The sequence below is a fragment of the Capricornis sumatraensis genome, chromosome 1, assembly GCF_032405125.1.
Source record: "Capricornis sumatraensis isolate serow.1 chromosome 1, serow.2, whole genome shotgun sequence".
Lineage (NCBI taxonomy): Eukaryota > Metazoa > Chordata > Mammalia > Artiodactyla > Bovidae > Capricornis > Capricornis sumatraensis.
The window spans coordinates 255,218,140-255,240,162 of record NC_091069.1 but is presented as its reverse complement, the minus strand read 5'-3'; the positions used below and the strand labels follow the sequence as shown (position 1 = coordinate 255,240,162).

At 40.4% G+C, this 22,023-nt stretch overlaps 1 protein-coding gene across 2 annotated transcripts in view; it reads right to left on the bottom strand.

Annotated features, from left to right (window-relative positions):
- The window catches only part of TTC3 (tetratricopeptide repeat domain 3), a 112,824-nt gene extending 91,476 nt beyond the window's left edge, over window positions 1–21,348 (bottom strand). For both annotated transcript variants that reach the window (XM_068960788.1, XM_068960712.1), the window contains exons 1-9: window positions 21,205–21,348; window positions 20,211–20,253; window positions 19,747–19,897; window positions 19,215–19,302; window positions 17,591–17,644; window positions 16,470–16,590; window positions 14,787–14,872; window positions 13,154–13,248; window positions 10,357–10,419 (exon numbers count right to left, since the gene is read on the bottom strand). In XM_068960788.1, the coding sequence (XP_068816889.1) occupies window positions 10,357–10,419; window positions 13,154–13,248; window positions 14,787–14,872; window positions 16,470–16,590; window positions 17,591–17,644; window positions 19,215–19,302; window positions 19,747–19,897; window positions 20,211–20,253; window positions 21,205–21,348 (845 nt within the window). The remainder of the gene's footprint in view (window positions 1–10,356; window positions 10,420–13,153; window positions 13,249–14,786; window positions 14,873–16,469; window positions 16,591–17,590; window positions 17,645–19,214; window positions 19,303–19,746; window positions 19,898–20,210; window positions 20,254–21,204) is intronic.
- Window positions 21,349–22,023: the final 675 nt, after the last annotated feature.

Genomic DNA, 22,023 nt, shown 5'->3' with positions numbered 1-22,023 from the left:
CATTTTCTCTCTTTTTTAAACTTCCTTATTGATCTGTCTTAAGATTCGCTGGTTCCTTATTTCATATTCCGATGCATATAGCTGCATACTTCTTTGTCCCTATGCTTACATCTTGCTCTACGGCAAAACCCAATTCTGGATGAGCCCTGCTTCCTGCTTTCTCCAGGACCACATGTAGGGAGCCAAGTACTACCAGGGAAAAAACACAGCAGAGCACACCAGGAGTACTACTTACTCAGGATCCCAACGACCCAAAGGGGCCTTCAACAGTGTTAACCAATATTCTAGATCAAATCACTCTCTAATTTTGTTAAATGACCATTTCAAATCTTATGTCCTTTCCAGGACTTCCTGGTGGTCCAGTGGTTAAAACTCTGCACTTCCAGTGCAGGGGGGCATAGGTTTGATCCCTGGTCAGAGAACTAAGACCCCATATGCCTCGCAGAGTGGTCAAAAAAAAACAAAAACAAATTTAGGTCCTTTCCTTCCAACTCCCCTTTCAGCCAATGAGCTTTACTCCTATTTCAATGAGTAAACTGGACATATCAAAGAGAACTCTCTCAATCTAGCCCTGACTTTTCTCCTTTACAATGAAAGTTTCTTCCTCCTCCTGTGGCTGATTCCTCCACTTGTGCCATGTAACCACCCATCCTTACAGTATCAATCATCCCTTCTCTCTCCTGTAAAACCAGACATTCCATTTAAGGAATTTACCCCATCAGTATGTTTTATTGTGGTAAAACACATATCATAATTTACCCCATGAATCATTTCAAATGTAAAATTCAGTGGTATGAAGTACATTGACGTTGTCATCCAACTTCCTACTGACTTTTAATCTACTCAGATCTCTCATCTTTTAAAAAGCAAGTAAAAAATAAATAAATGTCTTAAACCCTAAGCACATACTGTTGGTAATCTACCCAGCACCTAACCTCCTCCTCTGACTGCTAGACACTTGTTGTGACGGTCCACCTCTAAGACTGAGATAATTCCTAGTTAAGTTTAAGCCAGTCATCACAAACCCACTCTCCACTGAGTGGTTTAGGGGTACACAGTTCAGGTATGACCCAGAACTGAGGGGACCGCTCACTCTTAAAAACCAATTACAAAAACAACCAAGAAACAAAACAAAAAGATTACAAAGAACAAAACTAGCTAACTTATTCTACCACACATCAATACCTACTGCTGCTGCTGCTGCTGCTGCTAAGCTGCTTCAGTCGTGTCCGACTCTGTGCAACCCCAGAGACGGCAGCCCACCAGGCTCCCCTGTCCCTGGGATTCTCCAGGCAAGAACACTGGAGTGGGTTGCCATTTCCTTCTCCTATGCATGAAAGTGAAAAGTGAAAGGGAAGTTGCTCAGTCGTGTCTGATTCTTAGCGACCCCCAGGCTCCTCCATCCATGGGATTTTCCAGGCAAGAGTACTGAAGTGGGGTGCCATTGCCTTCTCCACAATACCTACTAAAAGACCATATATACATTTTAAACATAAAATTCAAAAGCTATCTAGACGGCCTGACAAACAGAAGAGGATACAGAAATCAGAAACAGATCCTTACAGATCCTGATATAGTCACCCGATCTGTATGACAAAGCTAACACCGCAGTGCATGGAGAAAACATACTCGTAAAAGATGGGGCTGGGTCGGCTGAGGGGGTCTCTTCCACATCCCTGCAGGTAGTGCAGAGCCTGCTACGCAGAGATGCTTGTGCATTCTTTAAACGTTCAAACACTGAGTGAACGAATGTGTGAATAAATGTGTCTTCCATATACACGTCGGAGGCAGAGCTGAGGCAGCAGCACAAAACCGCTGCAGGGTTGTCGCGGGCAGGGGGAGGCCTGCAAGCAAATGGAGAAGCCAAAGAGTCCTCCTCCTCCTCTACCATCCAGCCACCTGCCCACTTCCTGAGCACCTGCTACATACGGGCATACAGGCGCTGTGTTATGGACACAGTGTGGACAAGCTGGACACAGCCCTGCCCTCTTGGGTTTAGTACTCCAGTGGGAGAGAGATAATACAGAAATAAAAAACAAGCGATTTCCAAGTCATATGAAAGCTAATGAGGTGGAGAGAGTGAATTATCAGGAAAAAGGGTCAGGGCAGGCTTCTAGGAACAGAGGATATTTGTGCTGAATCTCTAATAAAGGGAGGGAGGGAGCCTTGTGATGCTGGGAAAGAGCATCCCAAGTAGAGAGAACAGAGTGTGCACAGGGTCTGGGGGGGCAGAGGGGTGGGGGTGAGAGCGTCATCCCGGAGGTAGAGAGGAGGGGCAGGGACAGCAAGGGTTCCCGAGTCGGAGGCTGAGGCCCTGTGAGGGCTGGAGGTGAGGGCAGAGGCCTGTGGTCTCCAGCACAGGAAAGAGACACCAAGGGGCTGTCTCAGCAGAGCCGCTCTGGAAGCCTCAGGGCAGAGGTGAAGCTGGGGGAAGAGGATCAGACTTGGGGATCAGAGGGGAGGGCTCCAAAATAGGAGCCCAGGAAGCAAGGAGGGGCAGGGCTGAGGGGGGCTGGCTATGCTGGGAAGCAGTCCGAGCTGCAGGGAAGGCCAGGCTCTGGGTGACCTCAAGAGGAGCAAGACTAGGGAGCAGCGAGAAGCAGTCTGAGCCCCACTCACAGGCTCCACAAGAAGCCGAGGGTGGGTGCAGCGAGGCACCCTACTCTGGCCATATCCCTGAGGCAGGGGGAGACCCTCTCTCTTGCCCTGGGAATAGCAGCCCCACCAAGGCTGGCCCTGGAGTGGGGGAGGGGGGTGATCCCAAAACACCCAAAACAAAGGCTAGAAGAAAACAATAATAGGGCTGGGTCAACTGGACATTCACATGAACCTTGACCCCTACCTCATACAAACAACCACCTCCAGACGGATCATGGCCTATCTCATGCATGTGTGCTCAGTCAAGTCCGACTCTCCATGGATTCTCCAGGCAAGAATACTGGAGTGGGCTGCCATGCCCTTCTCCTGGGGATCTTTCCAACCAAGAGATCAAACCGTGTCTCTTCTGTCCCCTGCACTGGCAGGCGGGTCTGTACCACTAGCGCCACCTGGGGCTCCCCAGATGGATAGGAGATTTAAATACCAATAATCAGTCAAGCTTTTAGAAAACAAAGAGTATTTTGCAGAGTAGGCAAAGTTTATAATCAGAACACAAAAAGTGCTTACCATAAAGGAAAAAAATTGATAAATTGTAGTACGTTAAAATTACTACTTGCGTTCATGGGAAGAAAGCAAAAAGAGGCAAGCCACAGAGTGTGAGAAGGCATTTGTAATATTCATATTTTGACCAATGCTCCTATCCAGAATATTTTTTAAAAACCTACTAATAAGACATTCAACTCCAAAGAGAAAAACAAAAAAAAGACTCAAACAGGCACTTCACAAAAGATATCTGACTGGTCGATAAGCATATGAAAAACAAATGTTCAACTTAAACCTCCTAAATTAACTTAAGGAAATGCAAATTAAAATCACAGCATCGTATCACTACACACTCAGCAGAATGTCTAAATGAAATGACACAAAATAATAAGTGTTAGTGAGGACGTGGAACTAAAACTCTCATGTGCTGCTGGCAGGAGTGTAGAATGATGCAACCACGGTGCAAATTATGTGCATAGCTGAGCATAAGCACACCCTCCTGTCCCAGTAATGCCACTCCTTTATTACATACTTTACAGAAATGAAGACATGTTCACAATGACACTATCTGTAAAAGTACTAGAAACCTCCAAATGCCCATCAACAATAGAATGGATAAAATGTGGTATATTCATGCAATAGATGAACACTTTACAACTACATGCAACAACATGGATCTCAAACACAATGCTGAAAACCAGACATAAAGAGCACGTATCACATGATTCTGTTTATACTGCACAAAGCAGGCAAAACTAACCTATGGTGTCAGAAGTCAGGACAGGAGTTATCCTGGGGAAGGAAGTGGGCAGTGACTGAGGGGAAACAAAGGTGACTTCCAGGGTACTGGGGTTCTGATCTGGATGCTGGGTATGGTTATCTGCATCTGGAAAATCCAACCTGCACACTTATGAACTGTACACTTCTCAATATGTGTATTAAAATTTTTCTTTTGAGGAGTACAAGAGTCATCCTTCTGCGGGAGGCTGTAATGTCCAGTGTGGTATCTGAATTACAGAAGCCCTCCTGCCATCCTGAGGGGGTGGGCAGTCTGAGGTCCAAGTCACATGGTGGGGCTGGAAAAAAAAAACCACCTAGGTCTTTGATGACATTGTCGAATCACTCACTACATACACAACCCTAGAATCATCTTCTGGAACTCTTGGATCAAGTAAGTTTTCTTCACCATTTAAACCATATGAATTAAGAGATCTCTATTATTTGCAGCCAAAATCACCTGAATATAATGGCAAACCTCTTCCGTCCTCTCTGCTCGAATGCCTTCACCAGCTGCCTGTGCTGGCTGCCTCCATCTCCTCATCCTCACTTCTGAGCCCACTCAGGCCTGGCATCTGTGCCAAGCTTCCCGCTGACGGCTCTCCCTAGGGAACTAGGTGTCCATAGAACTAAACCCACATTCCAAAGGCCTTCCCAGCAACAGGCCCTGCTGGCCACTCTCTCATTCGCTTCCAGGATCCTACACTGACTCTCCTAGCTCTCTGGCGAACCTCATAGGAGTCTCCTGTGCAGCTTCATCCTTCTCTAATTGGCCACTTTCTCTGTCCGGCAAAGCTCAGTCCCAGCTCCCCTTCTAATGTCAGCCCACACTCTCTCTAGACCAGTGGGCAATCCTGGCTGCACATTAGTACTACCTGGGGGGCTTCTAAAAAGCCCGATGCCCAATTAAATGAGAACTTAGAGGGGTGAGTGGGGTGGATTTCTTCAAAGCTCGAGCGCTTTCAATGTGCAGTAATACTTCTGGACTTGGGAGGGGAAGGAAATGCTATTAACTGACTCTCTCAAACCACCACACCTAAGTATGTGAGAACTTTGAATGCCACAAAAGAGTTATCATTTTTCCCCCTTATGGCAAATTGTCATTTTCAGGGTCTGACCATATCACAAAGAAATAACATCTTTACTCCCCAAGTTTCTCAATCTCACAATGAAGCAACAAAAGCAGGATTCAGATGGAACGGTAAGTATCTGTCAAATATGCAGTGACTATTAACCACACATACATTTTAGATCAAAAGTTAGTGTCTGGAAGTAAAATTACATATGTTCTTTCATCCAAGTAAAATAAATTCTTATTAGGAATTTATCCTACATATCTATGTATACTGCATCAGAGTGTAAAACATAAAAGGATATTACACAGTTTTAGCTAACTTTTTAAACTGGAAATAAGCTCTGTTCTAATACAAACTAGTGCATAGTAAAACACTATGCAGTCATGAATAAAAACTGGGGTAGATGTCAGTATTCACGATGTGCAACAAATCCAACAGTTAAATATTAAAAGAAGCAAGATGTACAACAGGGTATATAATATGCTCTTATCCATGTTAAAACAAAAGACACATACGTTATACTGAACCAAACGAAAATGCCTTATTCCGACTTATAAAAATGGCAACTTCATCTGGTTCAAAATAGTCAGTGTTCATATAGGCATAAACTATTACAGAAATGCATAAGGATCTGAAGAAAGGGATTAGGGCAGGGGTTTCAGGTGGGCAAGAGTTTTCAGTTTATCCTTTTGTACTCTTTTAACTTTTTATGATGTGCATTTGTTACTGTGTTTTAAAAAGGGGTGCACCTCAAAGAAGTTTGAAAAAGTAATTATTTTCTTCAAAAGCAAATTCAGCACTTTTTTTAAGCAAAATAAGAGACCATACAAGTAAGAGAACAGAGTAAGGAATAATTCATCAACCAATACACACACTAAAAACGCCCCACATACACTAAGATTTTTGAAAATTCTCACAAAAACATACAATTTACTTGATTTACACCTCAGACCTCAATTCAGAAACACACACATACACACAATCATTTAAAATCTAGCTGCCTGCTATTATTCACAAGTTGGGAGCTAACAGAAGGGCATACCATCTAAGGGTAAATACCAAAGGGTCAGAGTAAATACCAAGTTTTAAAATTCTATACTCTTCCTAAGTAAATTTAAAATATCCAAGACTAAGCTTTCCCCTTTTCCAATTACATTTCCTATTACACGGTTTATTCCATCTCACCAAAGAATTCAAATTTCCACACAGGAGTCTCACTGAGAATGAATTAAACAGTAACCCTAATCATCTACCTTGTATAACTATTGCAACCACAGAGGCTATAGGTGCCCCATTGCTTTTTCTAGATTCTGCTCTAATCCGAAATTTTTTAATTACCTCAATTAAAAGCATCACTCTAAGACACCCTCGACCTCTCAAATTCTATTTAAAACGTGGACTTATAGAAGACCGGAATATAAAGGACATCTCATCCCAGCCAGGCACCCTGGGATGCACCGCACACAGGCTCAGTGTGAACAACTGGCAGGAAGGAGTGCGAGCCCGCCCTCCCCTCCCTTACCCCAGCCCCATTCCGCAGGTTTCCTGGAGCGGCACACCTCGGGAGAATGCTAAGCGTTCTGACTGGCTCTTGGCCTCACCTGTATCCACCCAAAGGTGGTCAGATTTACAAACCAACTACATGGTATTAAAACCTCCACCATCACGCTGAACCATTTCTGAATGAAACATTTTCCCCACAAATACCTCACCTCAGGCTCCCAGCCAAACTGGCCTTAAAATATTTGTGTTTCTCCCCTTTCAACATTATTTTTCACTTACTTTATCCTAATGCTTGATGTTTCATCTTATGTGCATTGTTAATTACACTTTGTATCAAATATATATAACAGTACAGTACAGAGAATAACATTAACATAATCAATACCTATGTACCAGCTTAGCAAGACCTTAACATTTTGCCATATTTACTTCAGATCTTCTTGCCAGGTTTGTTACAGATGACATCCACTGTGAACCATCTTTCCCAGCTGCAATCCATTTCCCTCCCTCCCTCCCCAGAGACAGCCACTCCATTGGTATTTTAACATGCCCATGCACTTCAAAGTCACTGTTAATACATACAATGTATTACTTATGCATATGCATATCATTTTGCACATTTCAAAACATCACATAAATGGCATCATACCGTACAAATCATTCTGCAACTTGCTTTTTCACTCAACACTGCATTCATTTTAACTGCTGCACAGCATTCCATTGTATGAATATACCATAATTCATTTTATCCATTCCCTATAGAAGGACTTTTAGGTGGTTTCCATTTCTTTACTCTTAACCACAACGCTCTAATGAAGGCTTGCACACATCTTCTCGGGTAGCCCAGAAGTGGGCAGGAAAGTACACGTCTTCACCTTGCCACACAGCTCTCCACAGTGACTGCACCGATTTAGACATTTCTCCAGCCGAGTATGAAAGTTTCCTTTGTTCCACGTCCTCTCAAACACTTGGTGCTATGAGGTTTTAAAATGTTTGCCAATCTGATGGGTACGAAAGAGAGACTCACAGTTTTTAATCTGCATGTCCTGTAAGGATAATCATGTTTATTGACTATTTAGATCATTCTTTTTTTTCAAATTTCACATTGCCGTTTGAGCCTATCATCACCTGTGCCTGGTGATTAATCGTAGAGACTGTGCATCCACCTGGGCTCACACCACCCAGTGAGTGTCTGAGGACACTGCTTGACTGCCCAGGCCTCAGGTTCCTCATCTAGAAAGACCCAGCAGCGCCTATCTCACAGGGCTGGGAGGGTTTTATGAGTTAACACAGGAAAAGCACTCAAAACAGTGCCAGGGAGGCTGGATGCTTCACCATCAGCTGCTCAGCCAGATTCTCATGACAGATCTACTAGCCCAAGAGGAGGGCTTCAACACCTCTCAATCCTGGTAACTCAGCTAAATGGCATGGGTCCTCCTGGGTCAAGGGCACGTCTGAATCGCTGGCAGTGTGTTCTTTTCTTAAGTCATATAATCTACTCACTTGATAAGGAGTTATGTGCATTTCAGGTTCAGGAAACATTATCCCTCCATTACTAAGCAAGTCATGTTAATAGTGAATGAGGTGGGAAACACCAGTAAAACCAGGGAGGCATCACGCTTCTGACATTAAACAAGCATCCAGCACATACTGGTGATTGCCTAACAAGGAAATGCTGCTGACCTGCCTCTACAGGAAAGTGCTATGGAGTTGACCCACAAAGCTAGACCGTCAGCTGGGAGGTACAAGGATGGATGCACAACCCTACTCTTGACCTTGACCTCACCAGGCTACCTGGCTTCCATATTTTTGCTTCGATGCACCTTCTTCAGAGCAGAGTTTCAGCAGGCTGCTGCTTGAGTGTCTAGCATTCAACACTCACAAAAGAAGGCAGAAACCCCTCATTTGCCTCTCAGCTCCAACGGATCCCCTATGCAGAGGGGATGACCTTCAACCCACTCTGAAGTTTCAGACAGGTGCCTCGATTTTCACAAGAGGCTAGTCAAGTTGCCAGCCAACCTATTCACCTTAAGAGCATACAGAATGGCCTTCAAACAGCACAGGATATCTGCAAGTCTGGACCTAGCCAGAGGCAGTAACCTAAAGACATGTGCAGCCCATTTCTTGCCAGAACCAGTTGAGGACAGTGGTACTGATGGAAGACTGTGTCAAGCCCATCCATTCCTCTAGACTAGATAGCCTCGGTTATCCACGGCTTAAGCCATTTAAAAGCTGCATAACGTTAATACAGCGGTATTCTCCGAGGAGGTGATTTTTTATTTTCTTCTTTTTAAACTCTTGTATTTTCCAAATTTTCTACCATGAGAAAGTGTTCTGTTTATAATAAAAGAAAAACATAAATGTTATTTTTGAAAACTGTATACTTGGAATACACCATACTCCCCACTCCCACCTCCCACACTCCAATGTAAGTACTCTCACTGAAAAACAACTGATGGCAGACTCTCTGCTCTTATAAGAACCTTAATTTGAAAAACTACTGATGAAAACCAAAACTGCACTCTCAGGGTGTGTTTCTTTTGCTCTGAACAGGAATCCTGCTGAGATTGTTCTCTACCCCATCACTCAGTTCATATTACTTGTAAACCATAGAAGAAATTTCTTCCGGAACCAAACATCAGGAAAACAGTTTCCCCTGAGAAACTGGTGTGCTCTTTCTTCATGTATAGTGAGAATTCTATAACTTGCCAGGTATCCTCTTTTTATTTTGGGCAACAGAAAGGCAAGATGCAAATAGGAATTATAACTAATAACTAAGCAGGACCTTATACCTACGCAGCTTTATTCTGAGGATCCCAGCCTCTAACGTGTTTTTTCATAGTTAGTTTTTAGTATTTCTCTACTGAATGGATGTATTCCTAAAACAATCCTGTAAGACAGAGTTAAATGTAACAGTCTACACTGCTCAACATTCATGCTTAATATTTAAGTTCTAAAAACTATAAGCTGAGAGACAATAAAATCATGGGGGCACTGTCAACAATCTTTCTCAGCTAATAAATACAAGCTCAGTTCAACATGAGGAACTAAGAGTTAATTATAATTTCACTCTCATAGTTAAATCATTAAACTTTTCTTTCCCTTATGAAGGACATTGACTTAGTTTCATTCATACTAACACAGAGGAAACAAATATAGCAAGAATTCTTCCAGAACTATATAGATTAGCTAAGAGCAAAAGAAGGTAACATACTATAGGTGTTATAAACATAGATTATGCATAATCAGGTAAGAGCTGTGTTTGAATCTTGGCATCACTACATCACAGCTTGAAAAAAAGTGGAGCAGGGTAAAACAAAATTCACAATTACTAATGGTATGACTTTATCCACACGTAAAATATGGAAAATGACATTATCTACCTATTAAATACACCAAGTCGCTGAGTTGTGTCCGACTCTCTGTAACCCCATGGACTGTAGCCCGCCAGGCTTCTCTGTCCATAGGATTTCCCAGGTAAAAACACTGGAGTGGGTTGCCATTTCCTCTTCCAGGGGATCTTCCCAGTCCAGAGATTGAACCCACATCTCCTGCCCTGGCAGGCGGATTCTTTACCACTGAGCCACCTGGGAAGCCCTATTAAACGTGTTGTTGAGAATTAAATAACCTACGTGAAGCGCTTAAAATAATGCAAAGCATATGCTATCCACTCAAAAAAAATCACGGTTTCTGTCATTGCTGTTATTATATATAAAGCCTACAGAGCTCTCTTTAACTATTTAACTATTTCTGCCAAAGAACTACTGAAGGATTTTCTTGCATAACTGCAAACAGAAATATTTCTCAAATATAGGTATTTAGCATAACAGCTGAGTGATTAGCACTCTAAGCAACTGACCTGAATTGTCCAGTACGAAGAAAACAAAGAGCTCGGTTACCGTAAAGCAGGTGATTTTCAGGCCTTTAAAAAAAAACAGTGTTTCATCAGTAAAGAATATTACATTTAAAACAAAAACATAACACAGAAGCCATAAGGCAAGAAAAAAATTTCAAAACCTTCTTATCTGTTTGGCAGAGCAGAAATGAATATAGGATTTGGAGTCCTAACTGGCTAAGTCCTGGTTCCTTCACTTCCTGAGGGGCTTGTTCAAATCAACTCAACTTCTCTGTATTCAAAATGAAGTCTAAAAGTTCTACTTTTTTTGTTGCACTGTTGGGGCTGCTGAAAGGATCAAATGAGACGTTAAAAATCTAGTGAACTACAAGCATGTTGTCACTGTAGAGGACAGAACACTTTTATGTAAGTCAGAACCTTGACAAAGGACATCTGTAAACTGCAACAGTAATTTAAATAGCGTGACTTCAAGCTTTGTCCCATTTGGTTTTACCTTACTCCACCTATATTATCTCCACCCCTTCCTAGAACAGACAGGCAACCTTTCAGATGTGGTTTGCTACCTATATTCACTCATTCCCTGTGGAGATGGGTACATATAGAAAGAAAGCAACTGTCTACAGCACACCCTCCTAAGGCTGCTACAGTATTAGGTGGCCCAGCAAAGATGTCAGTAAGAACCAAGTGAGGTACACGTGTAAGAATGCTACAAAATTCTAGCAGCTGGGAAAATAAAAGATAAGGTAGAACACATGTATTCTCTCAACAATCCCAACTTTTATCCTTTAAAAGTCCCCTCATAGAAACCACAATTCCCTGAATGGGTGACGTCTAGTAACTAATTAGTTAACTAACTGGTAAAGAATTAGTAACATTCTTTCTTATCAGTCAATAATTTGGAAGTTATTAGAAGAAGGGAAAATGAGTCCAAGAAAAAACATGACAGAAGAGGTGGCAAGAATACACAGAAGAACTGTACAAAAAAGATCTTCACGACCCAGATAATAATGATGATGTGATCACTAATCTAGAGCCAGACATCTTGGAAAGTGAAGTCAAGTGGGCCTTAGAAAGCATCACTACAAACAAAGCGAGTGGGGGTGATGGAATTCCAGTTGAGCTGTTTCAAATCCTGAAAGATGATGCTGTGAAAGTGCTGCACTCAATATGCCAGCAAATTTGGAAAACTCAGCAGTGGCCACAGGACTGGAAAAGGTCCGTTTTCATTCCAAATCCAAAGAAAGGCAATGCCAAAGAATGCTCAAACTACTGCACAATTGCACTCATCTCACATGCTACTAAAGTAATGCTCAAAATTCTCCAAGCCAGGCTTCACCAGTACGTGAACCGTGAACTCCCTGATGTTCAAGCTGGTTTTAGAAAAGGCAGAGGAACCAGAGGTCAAATTGCCAACATCCTCTGGATCATGCAAGAGAGTTCCAGAAAAACATCTATTTCTGCTTTATTGACTATGCCAAAGCCTTTGACTGTGTCGATCACAATAAACTGTGGAAAATTCTGAAAGAGATGGGAATACCAGACCACCTAACCTGCCTCTTGAGAGATCTGTATGCAGGTCAGGAAGCAACAGTTAGAAGTGGACATGGAACAACAGACTGGTTCCAAATAGGAAAACGAGTACGTCAAGGTATACTGTCACCCTGCTTATTTAACTTCTATGCAGAGTACATCATGAGAAACACTGGACTGGAAGAAACACAAGCCGGAATCAAGATTGCCGGGAGAAATATCAATAGCCTCAGATATGCAGATGACACCACCCTTATGGCAGTAAGTGAAGAGGAGCTAAAAAGCCTCTTGATGAAAGTGAAAGAGGAGAGCGAAAAAGTTGGCTTAAAGCTCAACATTCAGAAAACGAAGATCATGGCGTCGGGTCCCATCACTTCATGGGAAATAGATGGGGAAACAGTGGAAACAGTGTCAGACTTTATTTTGGGGGGCTCCAAAATCACTGCAGATGGTGACTGCAGCCATGAAATTAAAAGACGCTTACTCCTTGGAAGAAAAGTTATGACCAACCTAGATAGCATATTTGAAAGCAGAGATATTACTTTGCCGACTAAGGTCCATCTAGTCAAGGCTATGGTGTTTCCTGTGGTCGTGTATGGATGTGAGAGTTGGACTGTGAAGAAGGCTGAGCGCCGAAGAATTCATGCGTTTCAACTGTGGTGTTGGAGAAGACTCTTGAGAGTCTCTTGGACTGCAAGGAGATCCAACCAGTCTATTCTGAAGGAGATCAACCCTGGGATTTCTTTGGAAGGAATGATGCTAAAGCTGAAACTCCAATACTTTGGCCACCTCATGTGAAGAGCTGACTCACTGGAAAAGACTCTGATGCTGGGAGGGATTGGGGGCAGGAGGAGAAGGGGACGACCGAGGATGAGATGGCTGGATGGCATCACGGACTCGATGGATGTTAAGTCTGAGTGAACTCCGGGAGTTGGTGATAAACAGGGAGGCCTGGCGTGCTGCGATTCATGGGGTCGCAAAGAGTCGGACACGACTGAGCGACTGAACTGAACTGAACTGGAAAGCTTGGGAACAAACTGGGGCAGGATAGAAGCAAATTCAAAATTTTGCCTAACAGGCTTAAGTTATATAACTTAAGTTCATCTATTCAGTTCACCTCATGTTTCTTATACCTACGGGTGAGAAAACATCCTGCATAGCGAACTGACGATACTCTCCAGTTCCTCATCTTGTGTTTCTTTCATACTGACTAGCACTCTAACGTGATCTGCCACATAGAAAGGGTCTCAATATTCCACTTTGCTCTTACCTACATTCAATGGCTCTGGAGTAATATATAATAGCTATATCATATCTTTCTTTGGAAAACTCTTCATTTCCTTTCATTTTCATTAGTTCTCCTTGCTGAGAAATCAAAGTAAAAGAAGATTCATCAACTACATTCAAAAAGAATCAGGAACCCAAAAACCTAGGGAAAATGGCTCTGGGTTTTTATCTTAGAAGTCAAAAATAATTTGGGGGATTACTTATGTAGAAAATGAGAATTCAATACCCAATATTTTGGCATACACATTTAAAGAAGCCTGTCTCTAATGACTCAGGGCTAACTTTGTTAAAAGGAATATTAAAAAACAAACAAAACCACTACATTATGAATAATATGAACAATTAATTCCCTGTGTACCATATTTGGCAGGTCCACTTTTAAATATACATTATGCCTGCACAGCAGGAAAAAAAAGTAGATTCAAGGCAGAATTTTAATTTTAGGCTAGAAAATGTGATACCATTCAATAAACATGAGAGCTTAAAAAACATATACATCAATAATATATAGGAAATGTTGATTAGGCTAATTGCCCCTCAAAAAATGAGGTGACAAAGGTAGCAAAGATGAAATAAAAACAAAACGCAGAAAAAAAGGGCATGAAATCAAATATGCTATAGCTATAACTAGAAGTTCAACAGAACCATTCAAATTTTCAAAATAAACAAACTATTATTTACTGGATTATATCATGAATAGAAAAATAATTTCCTAAATCCTTTTCTAAAAATTTAGTTTTTAAAATCTTATTTTCTCTGAGTAAACTGTATGACATACGAATTACATGTCAATAAAGCTGGTCCCAAAGAAAATCATGCTCTTTCAATTAATTAAAAGCCTTTTAAATTAAATTTTAAAAAATCAAGCTTCAATTTAACTTTAACATAAAATTCTGGGACTTCTCTGGTTGTCCAGAGGTTGGGAATCCGCCTCCCAATGCAGGGGACCCTGGTTAGTTCCTGGTCTGGGAAGATCCCGTGTGCTTAAGGGCAACCAAGTCCATGTGCCACAACGGGTGAGCCTGCGCTCCAGAGCCCGTGAAACACAACTACAGAAGTCCACCCACTGCATCTACTGAAAGCTGCACACCCTCTGTTTGCCTTAGACAGGCACTGAAGCCTGTGGTTTGCAATGAGAAGCCTGCTCGCCACAACCATAGAAAGCCCACACAGCAACCCATGCAGCCTAAAATAAGTAAATTAAAATTTTAAAAATTTTAAAATTCTGATCAAGATGTCTTCCTCTTCCAAAACCAATTCCAATCAAAATTTATTAAAAATTTCTCTCGAATATGTTATCAAATTCTATAGGAGTTCTTCTTATATTCAGATGTGCTGTGTGCTTAGTTGCTCAGTCGTGTCCGACTCTTCGCAACCCTGTGCACTGTAGCCTGCCAGGCTCCTCTGACCATGGGATTCTCCAGACAAGAATACTGAAGTGACTTGTCATGTCCTCCTCCAGGGCATCTTCCCAACCCAGGGATTGAACCCACGTCTCCCATATCGCAGGCGGATTCTTTACCATCTGAGCCAATACTGAACTTTCCCCTGAATATTAATAAAAGTTCTAACAAGTAAATCTCAAAATATACTTACAAATAAATATTTATTCTCACCTCTAGACACTCCGCACAACTTTGAGTTTTAAATTCTTCAAGCAAACAGCAGTTTTCTGTTACAATTTTAGTTATGTGATACTTGTCTAAATGTTATTTTTAGGAGAGAGTGAGAAAAAATTTATTAAAGTAAATGGTATTGTTAATGTTCTTACTCTTAGGCTAGGTAGGTGAGTCTGTAAAGTTAAGCAACTGATAAACTGTTTCAGAAAACATTCAATTCATTGCTTGCCATGAATCTAATTGGTCTTATTTCCAGCTTAATATTACTCTAGTTCAAACTGTAGTTAACAGTGCTCTGTCGTAACACATTCCAAACAGGCCTCATAATTACTCAAGTCAATTTAATAACACTGAGCTACAGTGTACCCAGCACAAAGTTCAACTAAAATTTCTGAAAACAAAAGCCTGGGAAACTACTTTCTAAAATGTATTTAGTATAAAAAAATTTTTTTAATGTCTTATTTCAACATTATAACTCTCAAGTCAAAATCAGACATTTTTTGAAACGGTCTCATAAAAATGTAATAAACTAATTCAAATGCAGCAAGTAATAACTAACATTTATGTTAAAAGTTTAGGAGACCTCATTTTCTATATTTTAAGCTGTTCCATAAACAAGATTTTATTAATAAGTGGTAAATAATAATTTTATTGCAACAAAACTATAGTTATGCCTCCAGCCAAACATGTTCATTTCCAAAGCAAAAGTAGTACGTAAAACTTAACACTGAAGGATTTCAGAAGATGATGGGGACAGAATAAAATTATAGAACAAAAACCTGAACTTTGGGATCAGAGAGACCTAACTTCTTATCTAGGTTCTACTAATTAACAGACGAAAGAAGTATCATTTAACCTCTCAAAGTTTACTCATTTCTAAAACAGGATCACAGCAGCTACCTTGCAGGGTTATTATAAAGAACAGAGAACACAGAAAGAGTCAGAAACAAGTCCACACAGATGCCCAGTACATGATACTGGTCGTCTAATTTCACCATAAAATCTAGCCTATAATTAAAGGCTTCCAAAACAACAAAGAGAACCATCTCTACTCATGTAATACAGCCCAGCATCTAATAAATATCAGGAAAACCTGTCTTAATATTTAAACTTAATTTCTAACACCCAGGTCAAGAGTACAAAGTATGCCCTCTACTCAGTGGAAATGGCAAATAATCAGTCACCATCAACTAAAGAGTCAAACACTTCCTGTTTCAAGATCCTTATAAAAACACTGCTAACATTCAAATGCTTTAGAGAAAAATATTTCACAAGGTAAAAAATATATAACGCAGTTTTATCATACATAAAAGTAACAGATTTATCAGAAAAATGAAAATTACGGTCTTAGCTCAGTTACTTATTTCTCTTATAAATGAAAATACACGAACCCCAGTGTGCAGTCTTTCTTTGGGTATTATATATAAGAACTCATAGCATCCATTTGGTAGGATGTTTAAAAAATATATAGTCACACAAATCATCAATACAGGAAATACAGAATCAAATTAACTACAGAGTTAAAGTTCTCTTATTCAGTCTTTTCTCTTATGCACAAGAGAAAAAACATGTTTAAAAATCCTAAGATAAACACGAAATCACACAGCCATGCACTCTACTTTCCAAAGTAATACCTTTATAAAACTAAGTCAAGTAACAATTTAAAGCATTTATACTTACATTCAGTAAAGAAAATACTTAACATACGCCAACAATTGTCAACTGCTCCTAATTTAGATAAAATTGTTACATCGCCTGTGTATTTCACCCAATTCAAAGCTTCTTCCATTGCCAAGATTTTCTGTTTCAAAAAGAGGGGTGAAAATGTGATTTATGTATTAATTAACTATAAGTTTACATGTGGCATTATAAATTTCTCTTATATGGCATTTCAGATTCTTAATAAAAACTTGGAAAACTTTGTATTTTCATTACTCTGGTATGCAACTTAGAATAGCTAGACCCCAGCGCACAAATTAACAGAGACCATAGACTCACACATGTTACATCTTCAGGGAACCTCAGGCCACCCTCAGAGCTCAAAACGCTGCTGCAGTGATTACAGACAGGAAGCTGAGGTCTACAACCTGGCCAGAGGCTGCCCTGGGGAGCAGGAGAGTCCAATAACAAAGGTGAACGACGGTTCTCAGGTCTCATCTACACTAGGACTTCCATCCTTACCTCAAAATTAAAGGTACAAATTAAGGTTAACAAAAGGTACTATGTATTTTAAATGGTCTGTGGCAGAGAGAAGAATAAGTATATACACAACAAGAGGAGTGCACGGCTGGACAAATGAGCGCTCAGTGCAACGACCTTCATCAAGGGGTCAAGGGTTCATAGAAATGTTATCATACTTCCAATGTCTGAAAAGACTTCAGAAATAGTGGAATTATCAATGCTGGTGTCAGGCTTAAGGCAAACATGTATCTGTCAGAAATTCCCTGGCAGTCCAGTGGTCAGGACTCTGCAGCCTCACTGCTGAGGGCCCAGGTTCAATCTCTGGCCGAGCAACCAAGATCCCACAAAATGAGACTATCCAGTAATCGTATACCGAGAAATGTCCACACCAGGGACCTAGTAATTTCATTTGGGAGAGAATATATGCCAGATAAATAAAAGAGAAAAAACAATCAAATTGCCAAAAAAAAAAAAAAAGCTATGGTGGAAAAAATGAAAATGATACAAACCACCCAAATAAGGAGACTGCTCAGGCAAAATATAGAAATCCGTATGACTAAATGCTACATATGAATAACTGCCACTTATTCACAGTGCTGGATTCTCATGTTGACACTTACGTTCTCTATTTTATAGCCAATTCTCAATAAGCCTCCGATAAAGAATGTATCATTCTGCAAAACAGAAAAAACATTTTTTTATTTGGCCAATTATACTTTAATTTTCTAGTGAATAAAAAAAATTCTACATTTTAGGAATACTACTGTATGTACAGGGCTTTCGAGGCGGCTCAGTAGTAGAGAATCTGCCTGCCAAGCAGGAGATCCCTGAGTCAGGCAGATCCCCTGGAGAAGGAAATGGCAACCCACTTCAATATTCTTGCCTGGGAAATCCCATGGACGGAGGAGCCTGGTGGGCTACAGTCCATGGGGTCGCAAAGAGCTGGACACAACTGAACAACTAAAAACCACCATTATGTACACAGTAGTCCACTTCCCAGAGTAGTATCATGCCCAACTGACCTCCTAAGGACCCTGAATCAAGTCAAAAACAATCTTACATAGGGTTCTAATAATAAAATGATTTAGTATAACTTTTAGATGTACTGATTTTAAAGTTTATTACACCTAAAAATCTTTTTATAAAATTCATTGGCTTATATAAATTATTGCAAAGGACTATCTATAGGAAATAAATATCAGAATGCCCTTTCTAAATTTAAGTTTGCAATCAGAATTTGCAAGAAAAACACTTGGCCCCATAACCAAATGAAATAAGAAAAGTTATTAATGGCTTTCAAGGGAAAAAAAAAAAAACCTTTCAGTGTAGTACACAGATAACTCCTCAAATCTGACAAGATAAAGTTTATTCCAAAGAAAAAATATTTGTTGTGGTGGTGGTGACAATGACATGATTTTATGTTACAAGAAAGAACCTGTCACTTTCAGAACCTGTGACAAAGGTTTCTGTGAACCAGGAGCACACTTTCATTCGTGACAAATTCTAATTTCTATTCTTTAAAGAAATGGAGCAAGCCTGGTCCTCATCATGTCACGTCAGAACCATGAAAACAGCCATCTACCTAACCTCTGAAATATACAGCATGAACTCATGCATACCAGAATAAGCTCAGGTTGCGCTGTGCTGTGCTGTGCTTAGTAGCTCAGTCATGTCCGACTCTTTGCAACCTTCATGAAGTGCCTCTCGCCAGGCTTCCCTGTCCTTCGCTGTCTCCTGGAGTTTGTTCAGACTCATGTCCATTGAATGAGTGATACCATCCAACCATCTCACCCTCTTTTGTCCCCTTCTCTTCTTGCCCTCAATCCTTCCTAGCATCAGGGTCTTTTCCAATGAGTCAGTTCTTTGCATCAGGTGGCCAAATACCAGAGCTTCAGCATCAGTCCTTCCAATGAATATTCAGGATTGATTTCCTTTAGGATGGACTGGTTGGATCTCCTTGCAATCCAAAGGGACTCACAAGAGTCTTCTCCAACACCACAGTTCAAAAGCATGAATTCTTCAGCACTCAGCTTTCTTTATGGTCCAAATCTGGGACATCCATACATGACTACTGGAAAAACTATAGCTTTGACTATAGAGACCTTTGTTGGCAAAGTAAGCTCAGGTTAACGAAAACTAAAACCATTCCTGTTAGCCACTATAAATTAGCAGCATGGGCCTGATACCATATAAATATTTATATTCTTGAAATAGGGAGGGTGGGATATACATTCTATCACTTACCACAACTTTCTTTGCCAAATCCACAATATCTTCCATCAGCTCAAGCTGCTGTAATTTCTTCAAACTTATCTCACAAGCATGAGAACCACTTAAAGACAAATTTATTTTTTAAAAGATTATGTTTTCATATATAAAAATTCATTACATTTTACACTCGACTGACTATGTTATACCTCAATTTAAACTACTGTAATAAAAATTCTGTTTCTTTCCTCTAGGTAATAACAAGCTATTTATTAAGCAGAAAAAATATTATACCTTTTTCTTTCTTCTGTATTATAATGCTGTTATTTATAAAACAAGTATATTATTTCTTCCTTAATCTAATGCTCTTCAATTTCATTAAGTCACCAAGATTATTCATTAGTATCCAAATCCCAATATTAACTTTTTCTACTCTATTAAACAAAAGTAGAGTTGAACAGTATATAAGAAGGAGACATAAGCCTTCCATCGTACTTGGCATCCCTCAGTGATAAGGCAACATGCTTACCACTGTTCATACAGAATGGTTTAACAGACAGTAACTCACCTGGTCCTTACACAGGAGTGCATCCGTGTTATTATAGAGCTCTGCTGACGTTGAAACAGAAGTGGCCAGAAGATGTGGACTTTAATGGCATCACAGTAATCTTGCAGGACAGAAACAGGTTTACTACACCACATAGTGCAGATGTCAAATTCTTAATTAAAAAAAAAGTTTTAAATTAATATTTTGTGCCTTGTTTTGGAATGAATCAACACTGTTAAGGGAAAAGACAAAAATGGATATATGGAAAGGTAAGATATGAATGGATAAAATATCTGAATCTGTCGGATGTTAAGAATATCTAAATGTTAGCTAAAATGATTTAACAAAGGATTATTTAATTTCTAGTGAAAAAGAACAGCAAAGAATAAATTCTCTTAAAGATACATAAGTCTATTATGTTGATGTGAATGCATGAACATCCTGTAGAAGTTGTTTCAACAAAATTAAAATATCAACGTACTCACCTAAGTTTCCCTCAGTTTGGGTATAATCTTTATACTGTCTACCCTAAAAAGAAAAAGAATTCTTTTGATTTGTATCTGGTAAAATGCAGAGTGCGGTTCTCGATTTCTTTCAACTTTATTTATTTACTTTGGTTGCACTGGGTCTCCTCGGCTGCATGCACGCTTTTCTAGAGCTGTGGTGCACGGGTTTTTCTTCTCAGTGGCTCCTCTGGCAGAGCACAGACTCTAGGGTGCCCAGGCTTCGGTAGCTGCAGCACGTGGGCTTAGCTGCCCCACAGCAGGTGAGATCTCCCTGGAACAGGGATCAAACCCATGTCCCCTGCACTGGCAAGTGGACTCTTAACAACTGGACCACCAGGGAAGCCCCCAGTTCTTGACGTAAGGGTAATCAGTACTAAAGTAAAAACTTTCGGGACATTTACTTACACACTTTGAACACATCTTCAACCGATGTGTCTTTCAGCCTTTTTTCACAGGGTTTCCCCCAGTCTGTTTCTATGGGTATCCCCTGAGAGCCCTGCTCACCTCCAGGCAGAAAACAAGCTTTCAGCAGCACTGCACAGGCCCCCTGGTGAGGCACTGCTTACTCTCTGGTCTGAAACGACCTCTGTAGAAACTATACATACCTCCCTGAAAAATTTCAAGTAGCACATGAAATCTTTAAGGTTCTCACAAGAAGGAGAAAAATGTGTAACTATGTTGTCGTGATGGGATGTTAACTGGACTTACTGTGTTGATCTCACAATATATACATATGTTGAATCATTATGTTGTACATCTGAAACTAATGTCATGTCAATTATATCTTAATTTAAAAAAAACTTTAAGAAGACATCATATTAAAAACAAAAAGTTAAGGGAACTTCCCTGACAGTCCAGTGGTTAGACTGTATATCCAATGCAGAGGTCATGTGTTCAATCCCTGGTCGGGGAACTAAGATCCGGCATGTGGTGCAATAAGGCCAAGAAAAAAAGAGTTAAGAAATATACTTACCACTCCATCACAGTAAAGCTGAGTTACACGAACATAATCACTGGACATAAACTCAGGGGCAAAGACACAATCGTCCACGTAAGGGCAATCTTCTAACAAGGCATAATCTGCTACCGCAAAACTTCCCTGGGCAAAATCGGCCATGGTACACCACCCTAAGGACACAACACAAACTCAAATCAACAATGAAATCATTTGAGATGATATGAGAAGCAGTTTTCCTAGCTTCTATGGTACGTTTGATAAATGCTTGGAACTTACGCCTCCAGGAAGCAACTCTGATGAGAACACTGAGCTCTGAAGAGTCTCACCCTCATTTGCTAGTCTCTCCCCTGACTCTCTTCAAGCATCAGTTTCATCTATTTCTTTTCTTTAGGTTCAAAGAGTCACCAACTCTGAATTTAACTGTTTACATGTCTCCTTTAGATGGTAGCTAATTAAGGGCAGCTTATTTCATCTTTGTATGCTCCTAGCATGTGCTAAGGCCTCAAATAATAAGTTCAATAAGTGAACAAAAGACATCTTTCCACCGCTGCCCTTTAACTCCATCTGCTTTTACTGTATCTATGAAATACGTCATTTCATCTTACACAAACTCTTGCCACATTCTCCACCTCCTGGCTAGAACTAAATCTTGATCCACTGAAAGAAAGGTTTCCTATCCAGACCACACTGTGTGTTTCTGTCCTGGGCACAGGGGCAGAGCTGAAGCGGTACAGGGAGAGCGTGCCCACCTCTTAATTCCTACAGCCGCATCCAGACCTTCCCAGCACTCACTCGCAGCTCCTAATTCTCTAAACTACTGCAACACAGGTCAGC